General features: G+C 42.3%; 1 protein-coding gene across 2 annotated transcripts in view; it reads right to left on the bottom strand.

Annotated features, from left to right (window-relative positions):
• The window catches only part of SYN3 (synapsin III), a 248,071-nt gene that overhangs the window by 27,467 nt on the left and 201,306 nt on the right, over window positions 1-19,298 (bottom strand). For both annotated transcript variants that reach the window (XM_075210442.1, XM_075210441.1), the window contains exon 7: window positions 11,560-11,622. In XM_075210442.1, coding sequence (XP_075066543.1) covers window positions 11,560-11,622 — 63 coding nt within the window. The remainder of the gene's footprint in view (window positions 1-11,559; window positions 11,623-19,298) is intronic.

The following is a 19,298-nucleotide window of genomic DNA, read 5'->3' as shown; positions in this document are numbered from 1 at the left end:
TGCATATGACTAGCCAGAGTTTCTGAAGTATTGGTACTTTTTGTTCATTGTTCTGTATGGTTTCACCCTGTATTGTCTACTGTTAGTACTGTGTGCGGCGCTGCGGATACCTTGTGGCGCCTAACAAATAAATGATAATAATAATAATAATTCACTAACACTACTTATCGCCAATAGTCCCTATGGCCTAGATTTACTAAACTGCGGGTTTGAAAAAGTGGGGATGTTGCCTATAGCAACCAATCAAATTCTAACTGTCATTTTGTAGAATGTGCTAAATAAAAGATAACTAGAATCTGATTGATTGCTATAGGCAACATCTCTGCTTTTTCAATCCCACAGTTTAGTAAATATACCTCTATGTCTCTGTTACTCAGCAAGGTCCAGGGCTGCCATCAAAAACTGTGAGGCCAAGTACCATATATTCTGGCAAGACCCCCTCCATCGTTAAAATACATGCCCCCCTCCCTCTTCACAGTACATGCCCCCTCCCTCTACAATACGTGCCTCCTCCCTCTTGACTATACATGCCCACATAGGGAGAACATACAAGCTTCAAACAAATAAGACCATGGTCGGCAATCGAACTCATGACCTCAGTGCTGTGAGGCAGAAGTGCTAACCACTAAGCCACCGTGCTGACTACAAGCATATGTTGGTGAGCAGTGGCCATTTTTTTTTGTAGTACAGATCTTCATCCTGCTAATTACAGCACTAAATATCAATGTAATATTCTATAAGTAGGAAAATCTGAGAGATAAGTTATGTAGAGGAAACATTAGAGGAAAATATTGTATAACCTGTCCCCATTTATGAGCCATTTACGGCCATTTTCTTGTAGTAAGGAAGGCACAGTGAGAATCAGGGAAATTAGCCTATCTTCCTGGGAATTCCAGAGGTCTCCCAGAATTCCAGGAGAGCAGGCAACTATGACTTTAGAGTCAGACTGTTTAGTGGTAGAAAACAGGAGAGTGTTGTAAATAGTTTACCCGGGACATGCCCCAATATTTTAGTTTTATTAGGAATGAGAAAGGTTACTGCATGCAGTTGTTAGATCTCGAATGTGAGAAGAGGATGAGAGAGCAGAGTCAAAAATAAAGAGCAGGCTTGTGGAACAAGAAGAGAAAGTATTGTTATCCACAGTGATCATTATATCTGCACATAAACGGATTACTGAAACCTAGAAGGAGCTGATAAGCTGGGCTAGACCATATATTCTGTATATATGGAAAATAATAGGGGTTTCTCAAAATAAGCCTCACCTAGGCACGTGGGTGCGAAGGGTTTAATCAAAAATGAAACTCCATGGTCTGTAGTAAAATCTCCCCAAATGATAACTCATACTCATTAATAACAACCCAGTTCTGCCACCACTTAGATTTGTTTCAAGACTTGACTTGCAGACACTCTTTAATAAGTTTTCAGTTATTACTTGACTTATCAAACAATACAATTACAATCTAAATTAATCAGATATACTATAAACAATTCCCTGTATCTATTTATCTAGCATTTTTAAAAACAAAGCCTACCTGACACATATATTATTTAAGAACACAAAGACAGAACATTAAATGTAGTTTAATATGACAAAAATAGTCACAATTTTTATTGGATAAAAATGCATACCAAATAGACATACAGAAAAAGATAAATGCAGAACCATTTTCTTTCAAATAAAACAGGAATAAAATCAGGAACAGAAACCTCACACTCATGTACTTTTAATGTAATCTGCTGCCTGGTGGAAGACTGAAAGTAGGTTAGTTCCTCATCAGCACACTGAACCTCAAAAACTGACAAACTCTATCTCATGTTAGCACTTTTTTAAAAGCACTTTTGTTCTTTGCATTCAAACACACTAGTCAGGAATTCTACATATAAGATATATCTGGTTTGGAACATGGCAGAGATAGAATATTACATCCTAAACAATTTATTCCCCGTAAATATGCATAGGAAACATGAATATGTTAGATTGATTCCTTGGGAAGATACTATATTGCTTTTTGCGCTAGTATCTAGTGATGTTACATGTCATGTAGTTAGTTTCCCTGATTACAAATATCAAATATTTTTCAAATAGGGATTATGAAAAGTATTACTTTGTAGAATGTGGTTCCCTATATAAATTTTTAATGCCCTTGTCGAAAAAATTTCTGAAATCTTTCAGCATCTGGAGTTGTGCAATAAACCATAGCCTATAACATTTAGGCATCTTTACAAAAAAACTCCTTGCTAAGTGACACAACACAGACCATGGAAGTAACATTAAGATATTTTAACCGCTGATTTACTTACACACAGGGATTTCTCATTATACAAACAACTCATATCTTTGAGCGTAATCATGAACACAATTATATATATTATTTTTCTAATTCGTGATTAGGCCATCTTTACGACAGGGTCCAAAAACAGAGACTGAGAAGAGGAGGTAGAGCTGGAATCAAAGACACTAATGGTCTAGTTAGATAGACAGGAGGAGATCCCTGGTAGATTGATTTCCCAAACAAAATCAATCGTTCGATTGTGTCAAAGGTTGCAGACTGTAGTGGGTTTAGCACAGAGTCATTGGCTACTTTGGTAAGGGCTGGGGAGTAATGAGAGCACAAACAAGATCCTTCCTCTAGTAAGAAACTAGAGGAAGGACAGGTCAACAACTAAAAAGAAACATGCTTTCAAAGGATGTATTGACACTAAGCAATGGCTGGTGTGGGTTGGAGTTTCATTATAGCATTTTAAGGAAGATTTGGAGGTGTCAGTAGGCAAAAAGTTAATGTTTGGGGTAAATGTTGAGGAGGAAGGAGACCTGAGATTAGAAGAAATGGACGAACATACCTACATACAGAAATACAGATAAGCCATGTATTCTCTAGTATATACCCTCCTTTTTTTAGACCAGTGCAGGAGTGTGGATGGTATATATCACCCTGTCGTCCACAAAATATTGTACCAACTTGTTCCCACACACTGTACTGACCACAAGCCTATACTAGCCAGACTGTGATGAACAGCGTATTTCAGGTTTCGGATGAAGAATCATACTGAATCGGTTTAAAACCAGTCTACAGTGTCCTGCACGACGTAAAGCTGGCCGAAGCAATTATTATGTCAGATTTAGATTAGGCAAGACGGAAAAAAATTTCAGCCAATAATCGCAATCAGTATGCGTGTGCCAACATCACCTGTCCCAACTGCAAGTGTCCATTGCCATCCTATTTTCAAGCAACCAGATTGGGGCAATTTCACTCCTCCTATGTGTGGCTAAATTGTACACAGATTTGGTTGTTTGAGGACGGAGTCAAGAGACTGGATCTGTCCATGTGCATGTAGCACTTATGTATGCCTGTATTTTACGTAGATGAATACAAAATGTTTACAATGCCTTTAATATAGACAACCTCTCAGTACAGAGGACATTCATGTAAGAGACGACCTCAGAAGAGACAAATCCCATAACAGAGATCCTCCTATCCTTTATGTCATAAATCCCCTTTGTTGCATATGAACAGCACGTCTGTGCTGAAGAACAGCAATTTATTTTGTCCCTGAAATAATTCTGTACAGGTAGTGGAATGTTTTTGGGGCAACTGACCACAAATAGTCTGGACGTCTGACTAAGAAAATGTATAATAATGATTATTGATACAAAAGACCCTGTGTGCAGCGGCTGGTCTGGTGTTTAAATGCCGACTGACCCTCACCAATGTGTCATTGTGAAGTTCCACAGAATCACCATTGTCTGCACTTTCGACATCCATGGGAAGATGGTGGGTGCCTGTACAGTTCCCATAAAGAAATAGGGTTAAATAAAGGGCAAGTGGGGATGTGAAATAAACATAGTGTTTAACGGTGAAAAAACTAACAATTATATTTCATTTTTTTCTGAAAAACACAAATGTTGTCCCTTTATTCAGAGTATAAATCAGTAAAGTATAATCTATTCATTCAGGCTATATTAGAAAGTGTGTGATTCATTAAGGAACTTAAATGTCTATATGTGCCATATTTTGGGTAAAATCCCTCTGTGCATGAGCAGAAATGCCAGTGAACGCAAGAACATCCAAATCATCTTCAAGTGCAAGGACCCTTATGATATCTACAATTTTAGCGGCGGAACGGGGGAGGGGGATGGGCGTATGCACGTAGTCAATGTACAGCAAGGGTGGTGCCACGTTCGGGCCCATGCAGCAATGTCTGGTGCAATCTTTGGGCATCTCAAAGGTACGTGTTTTTCTGTCATATCACTCGCACCAGTTACAGGGCGGGTGTAAGTGTAAGTGATAGTGATGACAGTGTACATGCTAGAACATGTGTTTGCAATCAGGAGCAACTGTAAAAATGCTTATTATTTACAGTAGACATTAATAACATCATAATAAATGTATTTTATGGGGTTGAGGGGTGTCAGGAGCCGCCCCACTGCTCCTTCGGGACAGCGGCCTGTCTTTGTCCCCCTGTCGTGTCTGGTTGCCTGGCAAGACTTAAGACCGGACCGCCGGTTCATCTGCGCATGCGCGTCCCGTTGCTAGGCAACGGGACACTATTTCTAATCTCCGGCGGTGGCCGATGACAGCTCCGTCGCCTCTCTCGCCATTGGCTGTCAACAGTACTTAAGGCAGCCCCTGTCCACATGCCTGTGCCAAAGTATCAGGTCTTTTCCTGCTCCAGCGTCCTAGTGTGATATTGGCTTATCTGATTACCCTCTGATCTCCAGTGCCCTTAATACCCGGATTGTCTGACTACCCTCTGATCTCCAGTGCCCTTAATACCCGGATTGTCTGACTACCCTCTGATCTCCAGTGCCCTTAATACCTGGATTGTCTGACTACCCTCTGATCTCCAGTGTCCTTACTACCCGGATTGTCTGACTACCCTCTGATCTCCAGTGTCCTTACTACCCGGATTGTCTGACTACCCTCTGATCTCCAGTGTCCTTACTACCCGGATTGTCTGACTACCCTCTGATCTCCAGTGTCCTTACTACCCGGATTGTCTGACTACCCTCTGATCTCCAGTGTCCTTACTACCCGGATTGTCTGACTACCCTCTGATCTCCAGTGTCCTTACTACCCGGATTGTCTGACTACCCTCTGATCTCCAGTGTCCTTAATACCCGGATTGTCTGACTACCCTCTGATCTCCAGTGCCCTTAATACCCGGATTGTCTGACTACCCTCTGATCTCCAGTGTCCTTACTACCCGGATTGTCTGACTACCCTCTGATCTCCAGTGTCCTTAATACCCGGATTGTCTGACTACCCTCTGATCTCCAGTGTCCTTACTACCCGGATTGTCTGACTACCCTCTGATCTCCAGTGTCCTTACTACCCGGATTGTCTGACTACCCTCTGATCTCCAGTGTCCTTACTACCCGGATTGTCTGACTACCCTCTGATCTCCAGTGTCCTTACTACCCGGATTGTCTGACTACCCTCTGATCTCCAGTGTCCTTAATACCCGGATTGTCTGACTACCCTCTGATCTCCAGTGTCCTTACTACCCAGATTGTCTGACTACCCTCTGATCTCCAGTGCCCTTACTACCCGGATTGTCTGACTACCCTCTGATCTCCAGTGCCCTTACTACCCGGATTGTCTGACTACCCTCTGATCTCCAGTGTCCTTACTACCCGGATTGTCTGACTACCCTCTGATCTCCAGTGTCCTTACTACCCGGATTGTCTGACTACCCTCTGATCTCCAGTGTCCTTACTACCCGGATTGTCTGACTACCCTCTGATCTCCAGTGTCCTTACTACCCGGATTGTCTGACTACCCTCTGATCTCCAGTGTCCTTACTACCCGGATTGTCTGACTACCCTCTGATCTCCAGTGTCCTTAATACCCGGATTGTCTGACTACCCTCTGATCTCCAGTGTCCTTACTACCCGGATTGTCTGACTACCCTCTGATCTCCAGTGTCCTTACTACCCGGATTGTCTGACTACCCTCTGATCTCCAGTGTCCTTACTACCCGGATTGTCTGACTACCCTCTGATCTCCAGTGTCCTTACTACCCGGATTGTCTGACTACCCTCTGATCTCCAGTGTCCTTAATACCCGGATTGTCTGACTACCCTCTGATCTCCAGTGTCCTTACTACCCGGATTGTCTGACTACCCTCTGATCTCCAGTGCCCTTACTACCCGGATTGTCTGACTACCCTCTGATCTCCAGTGCCCTTACTACCCGGATTGTCTGACTACCCTCTGATCTCCAGTGTCCTTACTACCCGGATTGTCTGACTACCCTCTGATCTCCAGTGTCCTTACTACCCGGATTGTCTGACTACCCTCTGATCTCCAGTGTCCTTACTACCCGGATTGTCTGACTACCCTCTGATCTCCAGTGTCCTTACTACCCGGATTGTCTGACTACCCTCTGATCTCCAGTGTCCTTACTACCCGGATTGTCTGACTACCCTCTGATCTCCAGTGCCCTTAATACCCGGATTGTCTGACTACCCCTTTGGATTTCCCCTGTGTATTGTTCGCTACCGAAAGTTACCGACTCGGCATTGTTTGAACTCTCTTCTGGATTCTCCCTTGTACCTCGTTGCCAGCACATTACCAGACCAGCTCACTTGACTACTCTCATTCTGTGCCTCGCTATACGACTCAGTGAAGGACCGCGACCTGCGTGTCTCCTGCAGCAGAGCCCATACTTCCTTGCGGGGGTTCCTGGTGAAAACCAGGGGCACGTTAGATTCCGCACCTTCTACTCGAGTTGCGCCAACGTTGCGCAGGTACTCTAAGCATAAGTTGTGACAGTATATTCTGGCCATGATCACCGAGGGTACAGGTGAACCGTCAGCCCCTGACCTACTCCTCCATCTGGCTCAGCGAGTTGAACAGCAGGAAATCAAACAGATGAGGAGATTAGAAATAGCGTCCCGTTGCGCAGATGAACCGGCGGTCCGGCCGGAAGTCCTGCGTCTGGTTGCCTGGCAACCAGACGCGACGGGAGCAGAGAGAGGCCACCATTCCGAAGGAGCAGCGGGGTGGCGCATGGCAGGGGGACAGTATGACATATACTAACGCTTATTCAAATATTTTTGGGTGTTCAATTCTACTTTACGGTTCTGTTGAACTGAAGAATGGAAACTTAATATATTTTTATTAAAATCTGGCAGGGCTGTCTACTTCAGTCATGATTACAATTCGAGATACCTTTGTTAAGGTGTTAGAGAAGGGCATAAATATAGCCGATACGTCATTTATAATTTACCAGGAGCAGAATGTACTAATTCTAAACCAGAAATGTCCTGGCAGCAATCCACAGCTTCTATCCATGGAGGCAAAATGTTCCCTGGCTGATAGAATGAAATGTTTTCCACATAAGTCGGCAGGAGCTGTCCGCTCACGTTTCACCTCATTTATCTATCAGTTTACATTCAAGTACAATGTCTACTATATCTGCGTGGCAGAGAAAAACAGTTCTATATGATATCACATGACTGCTTCATGTGAGCGAGTATTGTATTACACTAGTTGCCTAAAGCGCACAAGAGGTGTTCACTTCTCAACAATAAATTAACGTTTCAATTTTTTTATTCATTATTTTTTAAATTTCTTGACCATGAAGATTGGAACCCATAATAGGTTGACTTTAGCGCTTTAAGATGTCAAATGGCTGCTAATTGCAAATTGTAACATATCGATGTAGGGATTTTCGGAATTATGTGGGTGTTAACTAAATCTAGGAATACTTTTTTGCTTTTCAGACATAGGTGTCTATTTATCAAGTGGTGAAAAGCCAAAATGCTGGTCGTAATTCTCGGCAAAATAATCTTTCACAGCTGTTTTTTATTTATCAAATGGTTAATGGCGGAAAAGAGATTTCCCCGGCCTTAACCGATTTGCCCGCGCTTATCACGATACTCATAGACCTCTATGGGTGGCAACGGCATTAGGAAATGTATTAAGTCATTTCAGGATGGCCCTAGAAGACATTAACATGAGATACATCCGAAGCCTCTCCGGCCTTACTGCATCCCTCCCGGGTCAAACACCGGCGTGGCACTTCTTTATTTTCATCGGCAGCGGTGAATAGGAAATAATTATAGCGGGTGAGGGGGGTCTTCATCGAGACTCCCAGAGCAGCCGGGCTATGGTAAATTGTGATAGTGTTTCAATATGTATTGCTGCGATTTTGAGTTATAGATAATGATAGTTACCGCCGACCCCTGGCCTACTGATAAATAGACCCCATATTGATTTCTGTATTTAATTGGGTACAGGCTGGTTTTTGTCATTAGAGAATCACTTTGTCATTCTTTTAGTTATACTGTTTTAAGAAACAGACCAATGCAATTAAACTTAACTATGCAATATTTTCATACTCCATTCGGCTGCCTTCTTGAAATATAAATGCAATTAAATTTGAAATATTATACTATTACAACTGTATTCTATACCTAAGCTTTTTTAATAAACTGTTTCTGTGAAGTGATTAGTGTACACCCAGCTGTCGTGATTTTAATTGTTCGTTATATGCAGAGCCGTAACTTGGAATTCTAGTGCCCTGGGCGAGAAAGACAAATGCCGTCCCCCTAGCCCTCAATTTTAACCGAAATAATCTAAAATATCCCTAAATTGTGCCCCCCCTTCAGCGTTGCACCCTGGGCGGTCGCCCCTGTCGCACAGCCCTAGTTACGGCCCTGGTTATATGCGTTGACTACCAGAGTCAGTCTGCAGTCTGATGAAAGAAACGCGTCAGGTTTGTAAGACACAACTCTCACCGATACATCTGACCTCTGAAAGACCGAAAAAGGAGAACCGGTGACTTCACTGAGTGAAACTCAGGCTTTTCGGGATGGATTGAAAACTAAAGTGAGCATGATGATCAATTATCTTACGAGCTTCGTTAGATCCACAAAGGTCTGCTAAATTACGGCTGAAGACACAGAAACGCTTTTGCAAATAAATGTTGCTAACCTGAGTCATTTCTCACAGATTTGGAGTAGATCTGTGTGATGTTTTTCTGGGACGGTCTGTTCCTCACGGAAGCATAGAAAGTCTTTTCAGTGCTATTATCCTGATATTAATCATCGGCTTTTAGGAATATCTGAAGTGAATGTCATTTAAAGGCCAAAGTGTTCTCTTGGTATAGGATAATTGTCAGTATGACTGATCGCCCACCAGCCTGTCCACAAATACCATTCTCCAAGAAGATTATTTTATCTTTATTTTTTTCAATAGTATTACCGTGTGGTAACTTTGATTTATTTCTTTGTACTCAATAAGAGCTCTTTACTGATTTTGTAGCTATATATGTTTTTAATGTCAGTAAATTGTTTAAACACACTCACGGGCACAGTTATTATTATATTTTGTTAATAATTTGACCTTATAGCGCAGTTCTTTTCTATCCTGTGTCTTTTCGGTGGTAGGAGGCTGCAGTCTCCTAATACAGCTGCTGAAGTCCCTTAAATCTATTTTTTACTCAGTTCCTTTTTAGCAGGGGATCATTTCTTTGGTCCCCATTCACATAGGCCCTGCCCAAATCCATCCAACCACGCCCACTTTCTGGCAAAACCCGCCCCCTTTCCCAGAGCAAAATGGTACTATCCCACTATAAAAGGGACAGTTGTGAGGTTTGATTTATATATCTGTTCCACAGCATTCGGGTACAACAATTGGTGGTGTATGACTGAGTCTGCCAGGAATACACAAACTTTTGCAACACTACCATCTCACTCCATTAATCACTCCACTGCAAGTGCAACAGAGGGCTTGGTGATGAGAGTACATCACTGTGGCCTCGCCCCTCGCTGTGCAATGCCGTGATTCGGGGCTGTGGTCATGAATCGCCTCATTTAGCCCCGCTCAGGATCCAGGAAGTTAGGGAGCTTCCTGGACATCCCAGGAAAGTAGACAAGTATGATCTATGCCCTTTGTGTATAAGCGGAGGCATTTGTGCAAAAAGACAATTGTGCTGCAGGATCGCTTTTTCACACATTATTGTGTGAAGATTTGCTTTTGTATATTAAGAACTGAGGGCTGAAGTAAGCATGAAGGAAATTAAAATCTGAGGCTGTATCATGTAACTAAATTAATCCCTCTAAGGGCAAAAGATTAATTGGGAATGTGTACGCCCATCTTATGTCATAAGGGAGGGCTACGGAGTAGTCTTTAAAAATGATGGGCGAAGAGTAAATCATTCTCTGGAAGTTTCAAGACATTGCCCGCCCACCCTTCCTGGTTTGGATGGACCTCCGTGTCTGCTATGTCTTGTTGGGCTCTTCTCATGTTGCCTGTCAACAGTTCCTGGTGTGTCTGGTGTTTGCTCGTGCAGGTCCTGGATGGCGTATTGCCGAAAATGCAGTGCAGTCGACAATCATTGGTTGGGGCACACATGACCGTAATGACCATGCTGAACCCGCTATAGTCTCGGTGTAAGTACCGCCCCTGTGGGTTGGCTTGGGTTGCGCTCCTTTAAGCCCAGAAGGGCTGCAGGTTCATGGAGTGCCCGGGATTGAGTGCCCCAGTAATGTAGATATGTACGCCCGGGGTGCTGTTTAGTTGACCACCCCCAATGACGGATGTCCCATGGCTAATGCTGGGGCATCCTGATTGCCTGGCGTGTGTTGTACTGACTGCTCTTTTCTCCACCACCATATTGGTTTGCAAAATAAGCTCATTTTATTAATGCCACAATTATGTCTCGTGTCCATTATTCAAAGAGATTTAATAAGTTATTTAAGAGGTTTAAGTGTTGTGAGGGATATCAGCCGTTAAGCATTTTAATACATTTGTGGAATCTGTTTTATGTTTGTCAGAAATAAACCTCACAGCTCCCCACAGAAGTTAAACAGGCTCAGTGCCCTTGGCAGCGTGGTCTAAAGAAATTAAAAACATTCCCAAACCGCGCTGTTAAAAATAAAGTTATTCTCCATAATATGTTATGAATAATTACCAGGCAAGAAAATATAAGCTACATGTGAACAAATACATTCTCTCTGCTTTCAAATTTCTGTAGCAGTGTCAGTGTCACACATAACATGTTCCACAGCTTTAAATGGTATAATGTATTGATTTCTTTATTACTGTTGCTTCCACTGTCTGTATGAAGCTTTTATGTTTGTTCAATTTCATAACAAGTATTAACTGCTTCTTAAAATATGTCACAGGTCGCCTACACACAGAGGAGGCAGCCATTTTGTGAGCGAGGTCTATCCACTCACTAGGAACCAGTGACCTTTGGCCTCAGTGATGTCACAGGTTCCTAGTGAACCTAAAGGCTGCATTCTCAAAGGACATGGTTCAGCTTCTAAAATGGCTGCCTCCAGTGTGCAAAATCAACAGGGATATTTTAATTTCCCCCAATCTTTGTTTTTTTTTTTGAGCAAAACGTTAATCACACATTGCACACATACAAAGAGTTATCCTAAAGTTCCATTTCAGTATTAAAATGTGTGAAGGAAACATGAGAAACCTGTTTTTGCTGACGTTATTATACATATATTAGGGGGAGGATGTGCGGTCTTACAGCTGGGTGACCTGAATTCTGTAAAACATCATTTTTCTACATAAACAGCACTGACATCTCTTACCTTGCCCATTCCCGCATGAGCGTGGCCCAGTTTCACCACCACTGGAAAATTCGGTGTCGTCAGCTATGAATAAAAGAGAAAAAAAAATAATCAATATTATGTGAAATGTTAGTTAATGTGGGAAATTGTTACCTAACTACATTGCACCTGTTGCAACAAATTAGCACATTTTTTCAATTCCAAACTAACTCTCTTGTTTGTGTTTACGCCACAAATGCCAGTTTTTAGCCAGCGTTACCGGTCACCGTCTGGAATCAGTCTTCCAGTTGGCGTCCTTGCCTATGATAGCTATTCTGGCGTTAGGAGATGTAGGTGACATATTCAGCAGACATTTTAGTAGTAGAAAAGACAAATTGCTTTAGAGTAGCCTTGAAAATGAATTGCTCTTTGATTCTGGGAAAGGCCAGCAAAGAACAACTGCCCCATCGATTTTTCACAGAAGAGTGCCGACATTGAGAGATTGGCAGGTTTTCCTTCAGCGTTTCAATGTGTGTACTGAGGAGAGTCATTACAAAGAGACACAACGTGACTCTGTAGCTCTTTATTAGGCCCCCGTTCAAGTCTTGGCCAACATCGAAGAGGATTCTACTGCGGCTTCACTGTGGTTTGCAATGTCTGCATATTCCCCATAAAACCCTGTGACTGTAGACGTGTTACTGCTGTACTATGAGACATTTACTGCTTCCAGGCCTCCCCTGATGCAATCTTTTAATAAACACCATTGAGGTTCTATATTGACGTCTCCAGCCTAAAAAATAAATTGAATACGTAATGGGGGAGAAAAAAGAAAATATTTCTCCTAACAAGCGTTCTTTATATTACATCATATTATTTATTATGCTGCTTGTGTGTTTATTTTACGTTCTTCCTTACTGTAAGATCTCTGAAACAGCTGGAGACATCTCCACTCCCAACCCTCAAATAAGACGTTATTACTACTTCTGTCTCTTGTCATGTGACCTCGTGATAATAACATAGTTATAGGACTGCTGATAATCTCATATATAATGTGGAACAGGCGCTGTGTGTTTGTTTAGATAATAACCTGTCTGTGTAGGATCTACACTGGCTAAAAGTGGAAAATGACTCATATGTATGAAAAAGGATAAGTGCTGAACTCTTGTAGTAACCACATGCTGCGAAATGGATGGCAATACCAGCCAATTATTCTGACACCGCAGCGCGTGTAGCCCCATTGCTCTCTGCAACTTCCAATCACACTAACATGCCCCACCATGTTCCACCAGTGATACGACCAGAACATAGAATAGTCAGATCTTGTCTAATAAGGCTATCCGTAGCACAGAAGGACAGGCCATCAACCAACCTAGATATGATAAATTGTGCCCAAACGACTGGATCATGTGCAATTAGGCCGTACCACTTGCGTGGACTAATTGCCCACGAATCTGGGTTTTTGTCAATTGGGCCAAACAACTAGACCGCATATCGTTTGGCCTGTTTAAAGTTACAGAATGTTTAACATGAAAAGATGCAAGTGCTTCAGACACCGATTCCAAAAGCCGCACTAGAAACACCCACAACAGATGTAGACCCCTTCCAAAGTTTTAGCCTTTAAGATTATGAAAAATACCCTTTTCAACTTTTAATTGAAGCCTCTCTCTGGTGTGATCTCATTGGCTGCTAAAACGGTACGACAGGGACAACCAACCAATGAATAATGCCCTCCCCCTCCCCTCCCCAGCAGTCCGAAGGGTCCATCATTTCATTCATGATAGACCAGACTGGATCATTGAGCAGTATGTATATGATTGGCTGTTTATGATCTATTTTATATTAGATTATTTTTACTACCACCCTTCTCTCCCTTTATGGCTGATAACTGCATTAATTTCTCTGTTATCACCACCATCATTGTTTATTTATAAGGCACCATAGACTCCATAGCGCCCTCTTGTAGCTGAGCTTTACATTACATTCTCATCAACAACATTAAAGAGCAGAGTTCGGGATGAATTTTAGGAAGTTAATAGGCCAGCAGGACTGCGGGTAATAAATCAGTGTGAATTGACTATTATGGGCACTTCTACCTTAGTTTTGGTATTTGAGGCTCCTATCTCCCTTAAGATCCCTTTTAGATGGAGTGGACCAGGGTAACCTTTTTCAGAAACCAGGGATACAGCGGGCTCCGCTTGCCTTACAGCGAAGGAAGACCTGAAAATTCTTGGCCACTAAGGGATGTTACGGTTTCAAAGTCGAGAAACAAGGGGCATTTCCCCTTTTGTAGGGGGTCCGGAGATTGGGACCCCATGTGCACTTGGCAGAGAGCACATAGAGTATAGACCAGCGCAGCTTAGCACCAATGGTGTTTTCCTGGAAAAAAAACATCTATTTGTACTCATGTTTGGTATTGGGGGAGGATTTAAATTGAGTCACCAAAAACTGCTTCTGATCCTGTGAATATGGCTCTCTGGTGAATATTTCATCTTGAAAGAACATATGAGAGCCAGAACCGAATACACTCGGGGCCAGGGCCGGTGCTAGGGTCCATGGCGCCCTAGGCAAAATCGGCGCCCTCTCCCCCCCCCCCCCCCCGCAAAAATCGGCGCCCTCCTCCCCCCTCAGCCCGTCTTTCCTTACCACCTTGTCTCACCACCGCTGCCTCTCTGCTCTGTCTCCTCTCCTCCACTCACTGACACTAGTGAGTGGAGGGGAGGAGATGGAGCAGAGAGGCGGCGGTGGTGAGCAATAGCCTCTTCCCCCCCTCCCCATGCATCTGAATGTTGTGCGGCGGCCGTGACAGGTATGGTCAGCGGTCGCCGCACAGTTTTAAAATGAATTTCCAGTTCTGTGGCGCCCTCCAGAGCCCGGCGCCCTAGGCAAATGCCTAACCTTGCCTAATGGGAGCGCCGGGCCTGCTCGGGGCAATAATAGAGAGGCGTTCATCTGCATGCATCAACTGTATCCCTGTCCACAACCAATTTTCTGCGTATATAATATTGTAGTTAATATCAAATTGAATTTAAAGGGTATTCTTGTATGAAATTCCCCTTTGTTTAATGTTTAATGCCTGATCTTTGTAAATACCTTGCTTAAGGGCATTGAAAGCAATAGCAACTTCTGCAGTGCCATAGAGAACTATTGTTCAATACAATTGTACAATCAGGCGTACAGATGGGGTGTAGCACGTGCTTGCCAGAGTTTAGAGCTGAGGAAGAAAGGGGGTGTTGGTATGTATGAATCTTATGTGATATGTTACTTTAGTCTGACCCTAATTAGTGCTAGTGAGACTACGGGCTGACCCCATAGCTGTCGATTTAGTGGTAACAATCCACGGGTCATTACATACAGTGAAATTCCTGTGAGCCTAATTCATGTCCTGTTTGCAATTTAACATTTCACCCACTTATAAGAATTGTCTATCCCGGGGCCTAATGAGCAACAGCCATCACATGGAATTAGTTATACACATTAAACAAAGGGAAAATAAAACAATGCACGGCGGTCTGTAAATGTGAAAATGAATTTTTTTCAAGCAATGACGGTGAGTGTTGGAATGTATCATTATGTAAGATGTATCACCAATGAAAATACATCACTAAAAATAATAATACTATAAAAGGTCAGTTTTGTGGTGGCCTTGGACAAATCACTATGTCTCCTTGTGTCCCAGGCTTCAAAAACTAATAATATAAGCTCAGTTAGGCAGAAGTACTGAAGCTGACAAATCTTATGTAAACTGCTGCTGATAATTGATAGCGCTATAGAAAAATAATCCACTATTAGGTATCTGGGAAATCTAATTTACAGAAAGCAGAAAACTGCACACACAAATGGATAAAGTGGGTATAATATAGTTGTGTATATATATATATATATATATATATATATATATATATATATATATATATATATACACTATATGGATGCTTGACCATTATACTAACAGGGACTGTAATGCATTGTATTCAAATACATATACTTTAATATGGAGTTGGTCCCCCTTTTGCAGCGATACCAGCTTCCACTCTTCTTGGAAGGTTTTCTACAAGAGGTTGCAGTATTTCTGTGGGATTTTGAGCCCATTCATTCTGTAGAGCATTTATGAGGTCAGACACTAATGTTAGGCGGGAAGGCCTGGCTCACAATCTTCATTCCAGTTCATCCCCAAGGTGTTCGATGGGGTTGAGGTCAGGACTCTCAAGTTCTTCCACACCGAACTCATCAAACCATGTCTTTGTAGTCCTTGCTTTATGCACTGGGGCACAGTCATGTTGAAATACAAAAGGGCCTTCCCCAAACTGTTGCCACAAAGTTGGAAGCATAGCATTGTCCAAAATGACTTGGTATGCTGAAGCATTAAGATTGCCCTTCGCTGGAGATAAGGGGCCTAGCCCAAACCCTGACAAACAGCCCCATACTATTATCCCTCCAACACCAAACTTCACAGTTGGCATAATGCAGTCAGGCAGGTAACGTTCTCCCGGCATCTGCCAAACCCAGACTCGCCCATCTGACTGCCAAACAGAGAAGCGTGATTCATCACTCCACAGAACACGTGTCGCTGCTCCACAGTCCAGTGTCGGTGTCCTTTACACCAGTCCATCTGACGCCTGGCATTGGTCTTGGTGATGTGAGGCTTGCATGCAGCTCCTTGGCCATGGAAACCCATTCCATTAAGCTCCCGCTGCACAGTTTCTGTGCTTACATTAATGCCAGTGGAAGTTCGGAACTCTTCGGCTATGGAATCAGCAGAGCGATGGCGACTTTTATGCACAATGCGCCTTGGCAGTCGTTGACTCGCTCTGTGATTTTCTGTGGTCTTCCACTTCATGGCTGAGTTGCTGTTGTTCCTAAACGCTTCCACTTTCTAATAATATCACTTACAGTTGATCGTTGAATATCCAGCAAGGATGAAATTTCACAGACCGTCTTATTGCAGAGGTGACATCCTATCACAGTACCACGCTTGAAGTCACCGAGCTCTTCAGAACGACCCATTTTGTATCACAAATGTTTGCAAATGGAGACAGCATGTCTAGGTGCCCTGATTTTATACATCTCTGGCAATGGGTCTGATTGAAACACCTCAATTATTAATCAATAATTAACAGGTGTGGCCAAATACTTTTGTCCGTACAGTGTATATATACCCCCACTTAACTCCACAAGACTCCTGTGTGGGCACACAGGCTGGTATATGCTAGCCACAACTGGGTATGATAAGTTGAAAATGTTGGCTGTATCAAATACCATAATTTAACCAACTGTGTGGTGGTCATTGTTCGGTCTGATGTTACTGTGCTGTTGAATGTATGAATGAACGTCCATGAAAGAAAATACTGTTTACTATGTTCTATTTTTTTTCAATTACAATTTTAAACCGGACACTTTTCCTAGTTCACTATATAAAAAGTAAGTTCAATAAATGTGTCACTATGGGGACTGCATCTCAGACACAACTGCGCTCGGCTCACAGAGACGCACCTGTCCAGATAACGCTGACAACTATGCCCCCGAACCAAACTAACATCAGCTGTCTGCTGAGCTTCAGAGGAACAATACCCCACAGGCATTTATTATAACATAAAGGGAGGTCATGGTGATCGAGATGGGTTTTCTCAATACTGGGATGTGTATCAACAACTTTACATGACAATTAGGCTTTAACTCAGACTGTATTATTAATGATAGACTTTATCTAAATTACATGGCGGGGACATTAAGACCCGTAGGGATCCTATGGAACATAGTACCTGGCTTACATACCGTTCTGTAATCTACATGTCCTGGCTGGATGCTCCATATATTGCCAGACCTTACTAAATAACAAGAGTAATTACACTTCACTACAATACATACAACATTAAGTACTTTCCTTATTCTAAATATGTATAGAAAATCCACTACTCTCCACGCTTATAGAACATCCACTACTCTCTATACTTATAGAACATCCACTACTCTCTATACTTATAGAACATCCACTACTCTCTATATACTTATAGAACATCCACTACTCTCTATACTTATAGAACATCAACTACTCTCTATATACTTATAGAACATCCACTACTCTCTATATACTTATAGAACATCCACTACTCTCTATACTTATAGAACATCCACTACTCTCTATATACTTATAGAACATCAACTACTCTCTATACTTATAGAACATCAACTACTCTCTATACTTATAGAACATCCACTACTCTCTATATACTTATAGAACATCCACTACTCTCTATACTTATAGAACATCCACTACTCTCTATATACTTATAGAACATCAACTACTCTCTATACTTATAGAACATCCACTACTCTCTATACTTATAGAACATCAACTACAACTACACCCCGGCCCGCTACTTGCGCTCGGCCAATGACCGTCGCCTCTCCACCTCTCTGATCACCTCTTCCCACTCTAGAATCCAGGACTTCTCCCGAGCTGCCCCCCTTCACTGGAATGACCCACTCGCTCCATCCGTCTCTCTCCCAACCTGTGCTCCTTCAAATGGGCACTCAAAACTCACCTGTTCCTCAAAGCCTACCAACCATCCACCTAACGCCTCATCCACTCTTCTCATTCTCCCTCTCTCCCCTGGCCCATCTCTTCTCTCCCCCCTGCTTCACTGGCTCCCTTTTGTGCCTGTTTTTGTTTCACCCTCCCTTAGGATGTAAGCTCGCATGAGCAGGGCCCCCCTCCCCTCCGTTCTCCATACCAATTCTTCCGCTCTGTCTTTACTCCATATGACTTCCTGGAGTTCCTGAAGCATTGGTACTTTGTGTTTATTGTTCTGTACTTTGTCACCCTGTTTTGTACTACTGTTTGTACTGTGTACGGCGCTGCGGAAACCTTGTGGCGCCCAACAAATAAATGATAATAATAATAATAATACTCTCTATACTTATTGAACATCCACTATTCTCCGTACTTATAGAACATCAACTACTCTCTATACTTATAGAACATCCACTATTCTCCGTACTTATAGAACATCAACTACTCTCTATACTTATAGAACAGTCACTACTCTCCGTACGTATAGAACATTCACTACTCTTTATACTTATAAAACATCCACTACTCTCAATAGTTATAGAACATCCACTACTCTCTATACTTATAAAACATCCACTACTCTCAATACTTATAGAACATCCACTACTCTCCGCATTTATAGAACATCCACTACTCTCTATACTTATAGAATATCCACTATTCTCCGTACTTATAGAACATCCACTACTCTCTATACTTATAGAACATCCACTACTCTCTATACTTATAGAACATCCACTACTCTGCGTACTTATAGAACATCCACTACTCTCCATACTTATAGAACATACACTACTCTCTATACTTATTGAACATCCACTATTCTCCGTACTTATAGAACATCAACTACTCTCTATACTTATAGAACATCCACTACTCTCCGTACTTATAGAACATCAACTACTCTCTATACTTTTAGAACAGTCACTACTCTCCGTACGTATAGAACATCAACTACTCTCTATACTTATAGAACATCCACTACTCTAAATAGTTATAGAACATCCACTACTCTCTATACTTATAAAACATCCACTACTCTCAATACTTATAGAACATCCACTACTCTCCGCATTTATAGAACATCCACTACTCTCTATACTTATAGAACATCCACTATTCTCCGTACTTATAGAACATCCACTACTCTCTATACTTATAGAACATCCACTACTCTCTATACTTATAGAACATCCACTACTCTGCATAC

Source organism: Mixophyes fleayi, chromosome 4, assembly GCF_038048845.1.
Source record: "Mixophyes fleayi isolate aMixFle1 chromosome 4, aMixFle1.hap1, whole genome shotgun sequence".
Lineage (NCBI taxonomy): Eukaryota > Metazoa > Chordata > Amphibia > Anura > Limnodynastidae > Mixophyes > Mixophyes fleayi.
The sequence above is the reverse complement of the archived record's forward strand: the minus strand, read 5'-3'. Positions and strand labels throughout refer to the sequence as shown.